A 13,640-nucleotide genomic window follows, 5' to 3' on the forward strand; every position below is an offset into this window, starting at 1 on the left:
TTGTTTACAAACTCTGCCTGAGCTGGCCGGGCGAGGCTGTGTGTGTGCCCTCCAGTGTTTACTTACTTTGTTTACTTTGTGGCTTTGTTTACTTTGTTGAATCTCGTCGACTACGGGCACAGCTGAGGTGCAGAAGTCTGGGCAACTCGACAGGATCTAACCCCCACTTTGGTGACAGAACGACAAACTTAAAACACCTGATAGCAAGTGGCCCCACAGCCTTACTAGCCCCATAAAACACCCAGGAGGAAGAAGTACCACTGACGGGGCTCTGGAGGCCGTGGTCCCACAGCCTATCTAGCCCCATTAAATACTCCAGAAGAAGAAGAGGCGTGTCCCTGTGTGTGTGTGCGCTCCACAACACTCGTACGGGAAGACTTTGCCGCGTGGAGGTGAAGAGTGTGCCATGTGGAGGCCCGCACGCTGGCTGCCTTGAGAAGAGGCGTCCCCCTATGAACACCAGCTCCCTTGCCTCTTTAGAAATCACTAGGTAAGCAAAATGATCCCCACCAGACACACAGGCACAGGAGCAGGTGGTTCTTAGCCTGTGCTGACCTCCTCCTTTTCCTCCTCTTTTTTTTTTCTTTTTCTTCTGGCAAAACTTATTCGTAGTAATTTAGCACGTGAAAGAATTATTATTATAATGCATTTTCGTATACGTTTTACCTTGGGGAGGGGTTGAGGGGGGCGAAGCCCTCCCGTTAGCAGGTCGTAAACTTTAGGTTGGAGTAGTTTAAATATGCTCCCCCACCCTAAACCCTCTGCAAGCTATTTTGCAGCTGCGGCGGCAACAGGTGTCGCCGCGGTTGCTGTCAAAGGAGGATGTTAATGCATATCTTTCCCTGGAGCAGTTGTTTACTGCAGATGCTGTCATATATGGGTGTTACTGATATGAGATTAACCTTGTTTTCATCATGAAGGGAGTTACTAAATACATCAGTACTGACTCAAATGTTTTCTTTCCCCAGTTCTAACCATGGCCCAGGCAGCCAAGCAGCCCCAGGGGCGTGAGGCTTTACTCAAGTCCTACAACAAGCGACTCAAGGATGATGTCAAGTCTATCCTGGACAACTTCATGGGTGAGCTCCACAAGCTTTATGTGTCATTGCATGTCTTGTCCTATACTGCTAATGGGACATTTCACATAGAAGAAGAATTTGCCTTCAGTTTTTGTTTGTTTTATTTATATTCATATAGTTACTTTTGAAATAATCTTTTTTCCATGGTTAAGAAGCATTATATGGACTGAAGGCTGATGCTGTTCACAATAGTTTCAGCAGAACTCAAAACCCTTGGCTGAGTCAGTCATATACTGCACTGCTTGCTCATCACAAAATTTGTGTTGACAGGATTTTCAGTTAGTAATGATAATGGACATTTTGGAGTTGGGTAATATAGTGGAAGGAGAGGGAGCAAGGCTTTCTCTGCAACTTGTGTGCCAATTGCCTCTAATTTTCCCGTGTAGAAATTCTCAGAAACTTTAAGAGTATGGGCTGAGGATCTTTATATGAGGCCGGTAAGACTAAAACACATAAATAGTGTTTTATAATAAGAGCTGCTGGCATTACCTGATGGGAGTAATCTTTCCACAGAGATTGTGAAACTGGGATTGGTGGAGGATGAGAGCCAAATTGCCCGCATGACGCAGGTGGAGGAGATCAACTTTCAAATGCAAGTCCGGTCAGCCAACATGGTGAGTCTTACAAGCAGCACACTGTGAGTTATGAAGGTATACACTCAGCCTTAGAAGGGAATGAAGGGAAACTATTTACATAGTAATTTGTGAGCATTCATTTTATGTAACTAATCATGCCTAAATGATTTTGTTCCATTAATTACAAATGTGTGAACACATCAGCAATTACTTTATGATGCAGAACAATGTTAATTTTCTATACTGAATTATTATCAAATAGGTCACAAAAACAATGAAAGATAATTCTGACGATGTACAGGAATGCAGGGAATTTATGTTAAATTAATCAGAATGGAAGTCTCTCTCTCTCTCTCTCTCTCTCTCTCTCTCTCTCTCTCTCTCTCTCTCTCTCTCTCATCGTTGCAGCAAATAAAGCGAACAGAATGTTGGGCTTCATTAAAAGAAACTTTGTATTCAAGAATAAAGATGTAATACTCCCGCTCTACAACAGTTTAGTCAGACCCCACTTGGAATATGGTCTCCCCACCATGCAAAGGATATTGCTAAATTAGAAGGTGTTCAAAAATGATCCTTCGAAGAAAGGCTTTCTATCCTTAACATGTTCTCTGGAAAATTGATCGAATGTTTTAAAATACTTAATGGTTTCACGAATGTAGACAGATCAACATTGTTTATGATCGATGACAGTCGAGGAACAATGGCGTAAAACTCAGATGTAGACAAGTAAATTCAGATTGCACCAAATTTTTCTTCACCAGAATGGAATAAGCTTCCACCATCAGTGGTCCAGTGTAACACGATTGACTCCTTCAAAAATAAGCTCGACCGTCACTTCCTTCAACTTAATATCAACTAGAGTAGAAATGCAACGTTTTGGAGTCTTCTGATTAATGTAAAATCACTTAGGTTTAAGGACAGACCACCAAGTCTGGACCGTCTAAATGTGGTCTGATTTTCTATGTAAATCTCTCTCTCTCTCTCTCTCTCTCTCTCTCATTATTTATGGTTGTGAAAGAGAGAGAGAGAGAGAGAGCACCTGAGAATCTTCTACTGCAGCCGCCCTCTTATTAGGAGTTCCTGAAAGTGTCACATCAGAGCTATAAGTGAGCAAAAGCTAATACTAAGGCCTGTATTCAGAGAGCTTAACTAAACTTGATGGTATTGGGACAAGTCAAATATTCACAGTGAAGCAGAGGAACAGAGTATTGAAGGAGCAACGTTGCAATTATTGTACTCAGCCTCCTATGTTTACTGATTTCCTTCCCAAAACTGCCTCCTCGACCCCAATAACTGCCTTCATATACAGTTATCGTTAAAATGGTTAATTATTGATGTTTTTTGGCAATAGCTATGACTCAGAAACAGGTAAATACGAGGCTCTGAGTACGATAATCTGGCAACGGTGTGAAGGAGGAAGAAAATAAGGAGGACTGGGTGCAAAAAGGAAGATTTATATGAAGGCCCTAATGCACAAGCTAAAATGTTGAATGTTCAGCCAGTCAGGAGTGAACTGAGCATGTAGGAGTGGAGATGAGGACTTGTACAGAAACATAGCAGGGGCGCGGGGTGGGGAGAGGCGGTGGCGAGGAGCAAGTTTGAGTAGAGTGGGAGCGTGTGTTTTTGTTGTTTCCGTGACCTACTAATGTATTAATAATGTTTCATTGATGACGTCATCGATGAAACTCGTGTTAAATTGAACATATCGCATTAGTTAAACGTATCTCCTTAAATATCAACTCGTGTTAATCAGAAACGCATTATTTAAACTCGTGTTAATCGAGAGGTGACTTTACTGTAGTCTGCAATTTTCTTTCTGGAAACTTTTAGATGCTACCAACTCTCACATCAATTATTTCACAAAGTCAAAAGAGAGGTAAAACGTGTTCTCATGAGTGTTTTTTTAGAATTCATAGTACGAAAACATTGTCAAACTCCCGCCAGGGTACAAAAACTACACCTTCTTCTACGAAAGCCATGTCAAATGTGTGTGCCTGGGCGCTGAAACGTTGATAGTATTACCCTTTATGTGTCTTGTGTGGATGGTCCTGCCAGTAACGAATCATCCGCCTATAGGTGAGGGCGGCAGAGTCCTTGATGAAGCTGGTGGCCGACGTGAAGCAGTACCTCATCCTCAATGACTTCCCGTCCGTCAACGAGGCCATCTCCCACAACTCCACCATCTTCAAGACCAAGAGTCAGGAGGCCGACCAGAAACTCATGGCCCTGCGGGACGACATGGCCTCTGACCTTTATGAGCTGGAGGAGGAGTTTTATTCTTCCATATATAAAGAGAAGTAATGCTGCCAGTGAGGAAACCGTGTGCCAGGTGCTGATGGTAAGTCTTTATATTTTTATAGTTTTATTCTTCCATATATAAAGAGAAGTAATGCTGCCAGTGAGGAAACCGTGTGCCAGGTGCTGATGGTAAGTCTTTATATTTTTATAGTTTTATTCTTCCATATATAAAGAGAAGTAATGCTGCCAGCGAGGAAACTGTGTACCAGGTGCTGATGGTAAGTCTTTATATTTTTATAGTTTTATTCTTCTATATATAAAGAGAAGTAATGCTGCCAGTGAGGAAACCGTGTACCAGGTGCCGGTGGTAAGTCTTTATATTGTTACCTTATTGTGTTTCTATAATGTTTGCCAAAGCAAGGACACACACACACACACACACCTTTTACTAATCCTTAGCTTCATTCATAGCTCTTTATAGCATAAATTTGGCAGTCATGTATATCACACTATGTTGGGTTTTTATTTCAGACTACCTTATAGTGCTCTTAAATCTCCTTAATCTGAACTTGGCTAAGCACATGCAATATCATAAGGTCAGATTTTATTATAAATATTAAGTCATTATAAAATAAGGGTAACAAGACTCCAATATGTGATTGTGTAAAATGCACTTACTATTTGAGAAAAAATAACAGTTTGTGATTATCTTCTTAGTCCTGCTGGCAGCCAAGACTCTGCCAAGAACACCACTCGCCGCACCGTAACACACAACACATCAGCTGCTCCAGAAGAATATCAGTAGTAATAGTCACAGTGGCCCAAGGCGCAGCGTTGAGACCAGTCAGGGCCCAGAGGCCGACTTTTGGGTTAGAGTAAGAAAGGAGTAGTAATGACTATAGTATTGACATGACCCCAGTGTTTGCTCCAGTTTGGGCATATAAAATGCAAGTAAATAATATTAAATAAGTTATAGGAGAAAACTTGATCAGTGAAATAAGCAATTTAGTCATTCATGTATTATTATTCCAGTATTGCTGACACCCCATATCCTAAAACAAGGAATTTGTGATATACAAACTAAAAAAAAGTATACAAATTTTTTTTCAAAACATTTGAAAAATATAAGACACTTACAAAACACATTTATTTCATAAACAGAAGCAGTGGATGGCTGCACCTCTCCTCAGGCAGTGTGGTCTAAACTTGATGCCTTTACCTTCATAATCTTAAGTCCTTCACATGTTCAGTCCTTTGTAACCATGAAACAAGTCAGTGATGGTCATTCCTGTGTTCTGGCAGCTTAGCCAGAAGGTAATCATCTGTTCAAGTTGACTCACTTGTAAACCAACAAAGACAATTTACAGAATTCTTATACAGGAAAGACAACTACCAGCACATCATACAAACCAAACTGTTGATGTTGAAGTCCCTTCCCTGCACAACAAATAGTGTCTGGGGTGTAGCCTTGATGCTCAGTCAGGGTAGACTCTACTAACGTTGATAATTATTTAACCCGTCTTGTGAATAGATATTCCGGGTGTTTACATCTGGTTATTTAGTACTCCTGTTTGTGCATGTTGTAGCCAACTTTGAATTGCATTGAATGATATGAGAAAAGTTATGAAGATTTCATGTAACAATGTTAGTTGATTTCAACACCAGTCTTTCATAAAGTACTATGTTATAGTTCCTGACACCCCGTGAATAAAAACACTGGCCTCTACGCTCTATCGTAGATACCTCACATTGGCGGTGCAGCTGAAGGCTAAATACTGGTTTGTTTTGGCAGCACTGATGAAAGTTGAGGATTCTGCCACAGGTCTCCCACCCTACTCAATTGTATAAGCTGGCGACAGTGAGAAATAAGATAACATTCTTTAGTGAAAAAAATAGCTGAATAGGAACATGTTTAAGGCATTCTGCCGAGGTTCACTTTATCATCAGAATTCTCTTAGACTGGTTACCTTGCCTAACTCTCTCTCTGCAGGTTCATTGTGATGAGAAATTTAGCTCTGATCTTTCAGAATTGCAATTCTGGCAGTATTTGTTTGCAACTGTAGAGGGATAGCAATATAGTAGTTTACCTTAAATTCAAGTAGCTTTTTCCTATAATATATTTCTAAAAGATAACTCACTGTGTAAAGTAGCAGTTACAATGAGTTTCACTTCACCATCAGGTGACAGGCAACCTGGTTCACTCCACTGCCTCTTATCATATTGCACGTGTACATTCTTGCCGGAGTAAAGAGAAAATACCCCATCTAAAATCTGTTACAGAGCCCCTTTTTTAGCTTGAGCAGTGATGGGGTTGAGGCCTGAGACAAGAGACAACCATTTGTAGCAGTGAAAGGTTTTCTTGTGAAATGTGTCCAATAGCATCATATTTACACATTCTAGTAGTGTTGCTTAGTCCTCAAACTTTTCTTTCTGGAACAACTTTATTGGAAGCTTTACCCCCATAACCCATTTACAAGACTCTTGACGGTACTAAGAGCTGCGTGCCTCTTGCCATTGGGTATTTGGTTACCTACTTGTTTTACTCTCCTATACACATTGAAGAACCTCGGACCCTGACCACAACATTGTCACTGCCGCCGAGTGATGCATTACATTGCATACACATACAAGGCAGATTGCAACTTTCCATTTTATCAAAGTTCACAACCCAAGTTTATTAAGCATTTCATTTGAGCTTTATCCTGATCATCATATCAACTGCACAATTCCTTTCATTTCATTTCCATTTTACAGGCACACTAATTTTTTCATTCTATCTATGGGGATGTAACAAGCTTGTTTGATAATAATCCAATGAGTAGAATGGAACAGATTTTTCAAGGCTGTGTGAATGTTCTACTGTTGCACTTGAACATGGAAGCCTCAGATCCTTCATGGGCTAATAGAAGTTTACTTATCAAGAATTCTGCATGGAAAATTTAATACACGGGAAGTCTGGGTTCAGTAATCAAGGGTCTGCCCAAGTAAAATTTAATACATGGGAAGTCTGGGTTCAGTAATCAAGGGTCTGCCCTAGAAAATTTAATACATGGGAAGTCTGGGTTCAGTAATCAAGGGTCTGCCCTAGAAAATTTAATACATGGGAAGTCTGGGTTCAGTAATCAAGGGTCTGCCCTAGAAAATTTAATACATGGGAAGTCTGGGTTCAGTAATCAAGGGTCTGCCCTAGAAAATTTAATACATGGGAAGTCTGGGTTCAGTAATCAAGGGTCTGCCTAGAAAATTTAATACATGGGAAGTCTGGGTTCAGTAATCAAGGGTCTGCCCTAGAAAATTTAATACATGGGAAGTCTGGGTTCAGTAATCAAGGGTCTGCCCTAGAAAATTTAATACACGGGAAGTCTGGGTTCAGTAATCAAGGGTCTGCCTTAGAAAATTTAATACACGGGAAGTCTGGATTCAGTAATCAAGGGTCTGCCCTAGAAAATTTAATACATGGGAAGTCTGGGTTCAGTAATCAAGGGTCTGCCCTAGAAAATTTAATACATGGGAAGTCTGGGTTCAGTAATGAAGGGTCTGCCATATACATGAGTAGGGTTCATCCCTCCCTCTTATCTCACTAGTGAACTTAAAAAGGCTGCCCAGTGCTCCTGATGCCTCGCAATTCATTTGCTCAAGGTTCACGAACTATTAGTGTAATTGATATACTTATTAATGTTTCTTTTTATGCTTCAAAATAAGTTCTCTCTTTATACTTCCTTGTAGTACATTTCCAATATATTTGTTTTTCATACTACGCATGAAACAATGAATATAGGGAATTCAGGCACAATAACGAACCAGTTTAATTTTTCCTGTAGAATTTTGAATAATAAGAAATTTATAAGTGCAAGCATTAAGTGAAATAAATCCCCTTTATATCACAGATTCCCTGTGTAAGAGATCACATCACTAGGGGCTCCAGCATTTCATAATATGTTGTGACTTAGAGCTCCATCAGCAGCAGCAATAAAGAGTTTTAAAGCTCCATCATCAGTAGAAATCATAGGAATAATTGTCATCACCTCATTTTCACTGCCAAGCAAGTCAAGGGGCCACAGGCTTTTAGAGTAAGAATTATTTAAGTCAGAAAAATGAAGATTATCTTGGGAAATGGACCACAGGACCTCCCTGCCTTTCTTCCATAGATCCTAGTGCACACACACACACACACACACACACACACACGTTTAAAGCAAAGTTTGACCAATTAAAACTGGGACCACACGAGCGTAGCTCACTTCCTGTATATCACAACTAGGTAAATACACACACACACCTGTAGCCAGAACTGCCTGCCAAGACCCACTGTTCACTGGACTACCAAAAGGCTGGTGTCAGTGATGAGGCTTGAGGCCAACCCCTGATATCCTTTACAAAAGGAGCAATGAGACTGCTTGCACCTGACTGTTGGTGGGGGTTGATCATTTTTTTAAAATTTATTCATACTTTTTTTCTCAAACTGGAGCACACTTGGGGCTATCAAGCAGGAGGGAGGAGTATGTCACTTGCTTCTTTTGGCCAACAAGTTCTTGATATTGAGTCAGCATTTGCAACCCTTTCGTTAAAAGGAAATTTGGGAGCAACAAAGGTTACCTAATTAATTTCAAAAGTAAAGTGATCTGCATTGACCTGATGGGCACAGCACCAGTATGTAAGAAGAATCTGGCCTGCACAGAGGCCAAAATCCCAAGTGCTTGGGTCTTGAAAATTCAGCATTTTTATTTAAATTTGTCTTTTCCACATGAAACCAACAATACATAGTGCTTAATTTAGAGAAAACTAAGCAGTCGCACAACTGAAAATGCAGCATTAAAATATTTTCTAAGATATAAACAACAAAAAAATGGAAGCAATGCTTTAATTTTTGGTTGATTTCAGCTAAACATAAGTTACCGTACAAAAAATAATAAGCTTGACTTTGATCTTTACTTTCAGTAGTTTATAACATAAACTATTCTATGTAATAATTTTATGTACAGTAAATTTCATTACAAAAGTTGTGTTAGACTCTATTAAACTGGGCTGTGGGCCAAGCCATTGCCCTACCTCTGCCTCAGGCTGCCCCCCATTAGCCTCACATCACCACCAGGCTCACACACTGGAGAGGCTTATGCACCTTGTAAGGGCTCAGCTCCTTGTATTGACATCTTGGGTATTTTCTTGCTCTGTAGCTTTGAGAGCAGAATGACAGTCATGTCATGTCAGCAACTTATTAAAGTTAGTAGTCCAAGGAATCATCATCATAACATCCCCTAATGAACATTAATACAAGTTGGGTATAAATGTCTGCGATCAAAGGACTCTGCATTTACACAAGAACTTAGCATGCGTCAAAAGATGAGAGAAACCTTGTGCATAATCAGTGGTAAAAGATAGATTTTATTCCAAACACAGTCAACCAACATATTAAAAAGCTAATAATTTGCTAATTGTTATCTTACTTTTTAATAAATATCTAGGCTAATAAAAAATATTTCAAATGGATGAGATGCTCACCTTACAAGCAAACTGAAAACTAACAAATAAAGGCAACAGGGTCATAGGAATAGAAGTTTATATAGTTAACTTTTCCTGTGAAGCTTCACAAGCACATCAGTCACATATCACACACCATGGACAAAAAAGTAACACACGAGTTAATTTCACCACATCTCGGACATAAATGAATCTCCCTTAAACACTACCCAAAACTGCCCAATTCTTGGAACAATAATATATTAATTACTTTCCCAGGAGTTTGCTAATGGCACAATATTTACTCCTTTGGTTGTTGTCACCAAGGAGCTGCCACTTGTTTCACTGATGTTGAGATAAAACAATTTGTAGAAAAAGAAAAAGTAGAAACGTATCAGTTTCATGATAGTTGATGGCTCAGTATGTAAGCCACTGTGGGGTGACTGGTCCAAGTGGGTTGCAGCTGATACTGAAATTCAGTGATTCTGCCTTCAATTCTGAAATTGCAGATGCATCGTCATACTTTCTAATGTGATAACTGAACTTAAGGTTTCATCAGTATTCATTTTTAGAGAGGCAACCATTTATAGGCACTATATAGAGAGAACTTAAGTAACATTTGCCTTACTTCACATCTGTTATTTCTGCTTTTTTCTGGAAAAAATCATTTGTAGAACAGTACTGTTCAGGTAGTGATAATTCTTTCCTTGATAACTATCTCAGCTCATTGTTTTACATAATTATTCAGCAATCACTATGTTTAGTGCTCTTGTCTAATAAATATAAAATGTGAATATTTAATATGGTCATCATATTACTTGTATATATTAATTTACATGCTTTATATATTATCATTGGTAACCCACTTCTTACAAAGGAAGAAGGAATTGTTGAAAGTCTTTGTGGTCAGCATTTCTAATATATGTTTTATAGGTGCATGCACAGGACTTTTAAAATTATGCAATGTTACATTCCTCTTAAGGTTCTTACAAATATAATATTAATAGCAGTGTTTTTTCACAGAGAATGTGGAGTAAGGAACACCTGGACCAGTCACAGAGCAGCTCGGCACGGGATGGGAGGTGGCCACAGTGTAGCATGAAGTGTAAGCAACAGAGATTCAAACTATGGTGATCCCACATAGCAGGACACCAACACAGTGCCTGACAGATAAATAAAAAGGCACACCATCAGAACAAACATTTAAATGTTATTTTAAATACAACTAAAAAAAAAAAGTCCCAAATGCTGGACATAAGAATGAAAGACTTAACCTTTATACATTATTACACCCAAACCTGGACACAATCCAGAACCTGCAGGTGTGTGAGCCTCACTAGGCAGCTTGTGATGCTGCTCAGGTGGTGATACCCAGCTGCCAGTGGGGAGGGAAAGAATGGGAAGGAGAGCCCAGCCTTCAGAACAAGCAGAATCAGACAACCCACACCAACTGCACCATCATGTGCCTATGAAGATTATTTACACATCTGGCCAAGAATGCTGGAGCTCTGCACATGTACACACACCTGTATGTGAGACAAATAAAGGCCAACACCTAATTCAATGTACAAAATTAATTTTCAAACTGGCAACATATGTTCTGTACAAGCCTCACAACAGAGTGTAGCCATGATCTTACTTGTGAGTGCTTGCCTTAAAAGGGGTATACCTGTATTATACAAAGGTATTGAAAAGAAAAAGGTTTTCCTCCTTAGAAGTAGGCAGCACAGGCTTGGCCACAAATCAGCAATAAACAATTAGATAACTTATGACTTAAGCGACGTAGCTGTACTCATCCGTAGAATTTGGGGTGCGTTCCAGGTATTGCTTGTCGATCAGCAGCTCTATACACTTCTTGATCATGGGGATCTGTGGTGCGAACCTTGCCCGTGACTGACTAATCACCTGGTCATGGGAGAAAACAGAATTAACAAAAATGGCACTGCCATGGTTCAGGATTTCCAAACTGGCCAAAATTATTCATAACATGCACAAAGGATGATATTTTCTTATAAATATATATAAAAAAAAATGTCTTGCAGGATACTTTTCTCTATTTTTTTTTTTAGTATTTCAATTCTTAGTCTCTTGAGATACAAGTGACCTTGTTTTTGTAAAGCTATAGCTAAAGATATGTGTGGAGTAACATTTTGGACAGCAGCAATTCAGCACCTCAAGCACAAACCCCCAACCATTACCATAGCAGGTAAGTTTAGATTGTTTATACTAAGCAGCTACATGGATCCACACATGTATATGCATCGATCAATGGGGGCATACACCTGGGGGAGCTGTTGGTGTTTTGATACCAGAGCAATGGGGGGCAATACATAATTTATAGCCAACCCTGCCAGTGCCTGTAGTGGCAATGAAGTTGCCCAAGACCATGAGAGTCTCCTGAGGGGGCACTGGTCTACCTCCCCTCAAAAAATGGGTGAGCTTCTTACTAACTGCCCAGGCCAGGATTCGAACCTGAGCCCACGGATTCACACCTTGGCATGTTAGCCGCTTCACCATAGAGAATTAAATAAAATGTAAAAATTGTGGAAAAAAAATATATATGACCATATCTCATTGCCCACCAGTCTCCAGGCTAACAAAGTGCATTTGAAGCAGCATCACAAAGCAGGAAAAGGCATTGAAGACCAATGTCATAGTAGCCACCCCCATTGAAGGTCATCAAAAGTAGCATCCAATCTTGATTTACTGTATTTTTTATGTCAGTAGGCTATCTTGGTGGGGCCTGATGGTCGGCCCCTAGCCTGTTATTGCACAGGCAAGTGTTTTATAGTGGCATCCATCTTGCTTGGCTCATGCTGTCCCCCAGAGCTCTTCTTTGATCCTCTTTTTAGAAAGAGAATCTAGAGTTTGGGTTGATAGGTGATCTTTAGGACAGCATGTGGGTAGTCTTAGGGCACTTGGCAGTGACTGAAAAATCCCAAATTGTGGCGGCGGGCGGGACGTGAATGCGCGGCTTCCTGGACGCTGCGCCCGCACACTGACCACCTTTCTCAGACCCTTTCTTAAAAGTACTAGTAACATACTGCATAGATAACATAGTTATCTGATGCAGAGACACCATAATGCACTACAGTCAGCCCAAACAAGAGGCTACTAATAATGGATCACCTTCAAAGCTGCCCCTGAGAAGAGGGCAGCACTGCACCTACTAGTGTCTTGGTCTGGAACACGTGGAAATACTCTTTCAGTTGCTGCAGACACAAGAAATGATAACAGTTCTACTATCCACAAAGAAGCAGCTTTGAGCATCCCCTCTTTCACAACTGGGGACAGTCTAGATGTGGTCAGGGATCACCTACCTCCTGTATCAGCATGGTGTGCTTGAGCAGTTTGCGAGCCTTCATTATCCTCACTATGGCTGCCTGCAGATACAGCTTGCGGTCTTCCTCTACTGCTGAGTGTGTCTGTTCTGTCTCGTGCTGCTGCTCCTTCTGCGGCGCCACGCTGATCTTGAACTTGGTCCTCTTGTTGGTGTACTCAGTGTTGAGCTGCACTACTGTTTCGTCCTCCAGATTCTGCAACACAAGCTTCATCACAACACCAGACAACAAACATGCTAACTGCACACCACATTCTCCAACAAGAAACACCATTTGTTGCTTTCTGGTCATTTTATGGTTATATGGTGATCACAAGCCCATTATATATAGTAGCTAAATAACATATTTGACGGCTTATAAGACGCACCCCCCAATTTCGGCAGGCATTTGAAAAAAATTATAATAAACGGGTTTGAACCACAAGTGCCAGGTGGAGATTTTTCGCCCGACATACGCCTCCCAACTATCAGGTCGTTATTAAAGTTTCACGTGTATTCAGATCCTTATCAAATCCCAATACTTTACATTTAAAACCCTTAATACTTGCTGAGACCTGCCAGAATTAGTCCTTATAGACTCAAGGGCACTGCTTTGAGATGTAAACAAACGTGGCGGAGACAGTGACATTCAGAGAGTTAACGGGTATAAAGCTTGTGCATCATGTTTCTTTGTTATTATTCTTCACAAGTCTAGTTGTTGTAACATTCTAGTACATTTTCAAAACATAAGGAAGTGTCAAATTTCAAACTTGAATGTGCTTCAATGTTTGTTGAACACGTATGTAAAGTAAGAATGTTAAAAGATAAGCGCAAAATGGAGAAACAGGCACTTGTAAATATTGAATAATAATCAATCTTCTCAATATCTCGTCAATATTATCCATATATTGTTTGTGTTTATCAATCAAACAAAGTTAAACAGTTTTATGAAGGTCTGTCTTAGCTCAATGA

General features: G+C 40.1%; 2 protein-coding genes across 4 annotated transcripts in view; one reads left to right on the forward strand and one right to left on the reverse strand.

Annotated features, from left to right (window-relative positions):
- LOC126986602 (mediator of RNA polymerase II transcription subunit 22-like) lies at positions 1-10,908 on the forward strand. Of its 2 annotated transcripts, none has more exons than XM_050842868.1 (5): positions 1-490; positions 969-1,079; positions 1,593-1,693; positions 3,731-3,992; positions 4,610-10,908. In XM_050842868.1, the coding sequence occupies exons 2-4, from the start codon at positions 977-979 to the stop codon at positions 3,953-3,955; spliced, it is 429 nt and encodes a 142-aa protein (XP_050698825.1). In that variant the 5' UTR covers positions 1-490; positions 969-976; the 3' UTR covers positions 3,956-3,992; positions 4,610-10,908. The 2 variants fall into 2 exon arrangements, with proteins under 2 accessions (XP_050698825.1, XP_050698824.1); XM_050842867.1 differs by having other exon boundaries at positions 3-490; positions 10,373-10,908.
- LOC126986600 (cullin-2-like) overlaps positions 9,255-13,640 on the reverse strand; it is a 20,322-nt gene continuing 15,936 nt past the window's right edge. For both annotated transcript variants that reach the window (XM_050842863.1, XM_050842862.1), the window contains exons 15-16: positions 12,670-12,885; positions 9,255-11,254 (exon numbers count right to left, since the gene is read on the reverse strand). In XM_050842863.1, coding sequence (XP_050698820.1) covers positions 11,123-11,254; positions 12,670-12,885 — 348 coding nt within the window. In that variant the 3' untranslated portion in view covers positions 9,255-11,122. The remainder of the gene's footprint in view (positions 11,255-12,669; positions 12,886-13,640) is intronic.

Source organism: Eriocheir sinensis, chromosome 62, assembly GCF_024679095.1.
Source record: "Eriocheir sinensis breed Jianghai 21 chromosome 62, ASM2467909v1, whole genome shotgun sequence".
Lineage (NCBI taxonomy): Eukaryota > Metazoa > Arthropoda > Malacostraca > Decapoda > Varunidae > Eriocheir > Eriocheir sinensis.

Excerpts from the sequence above, each read along its gene's own strand:
- LOC126986602 (XM_050842868.1), top strand. The coding sequence starts at position 977 with ATGGCCCAGGCAGCCAAGCAGCCCCAGGGGCGTGAGGCTTTACTCAAG. Across the intron at positions 1,080-1,592 it reads TATCCTGGACAACTTCATGG|AGATTGTGAAACTGGGATTG; the intron begins GTGAGCTCCACA and ends ATCTTTCCACAG. Across the intron at positions 1,694-3,730 it reads AAGTCCGGTCAGCCAACATG|GTGAGGGCGGCAGAGTCCTT; the intron begins GTGAGTCTTACA and ends ATCCGCCTATAG.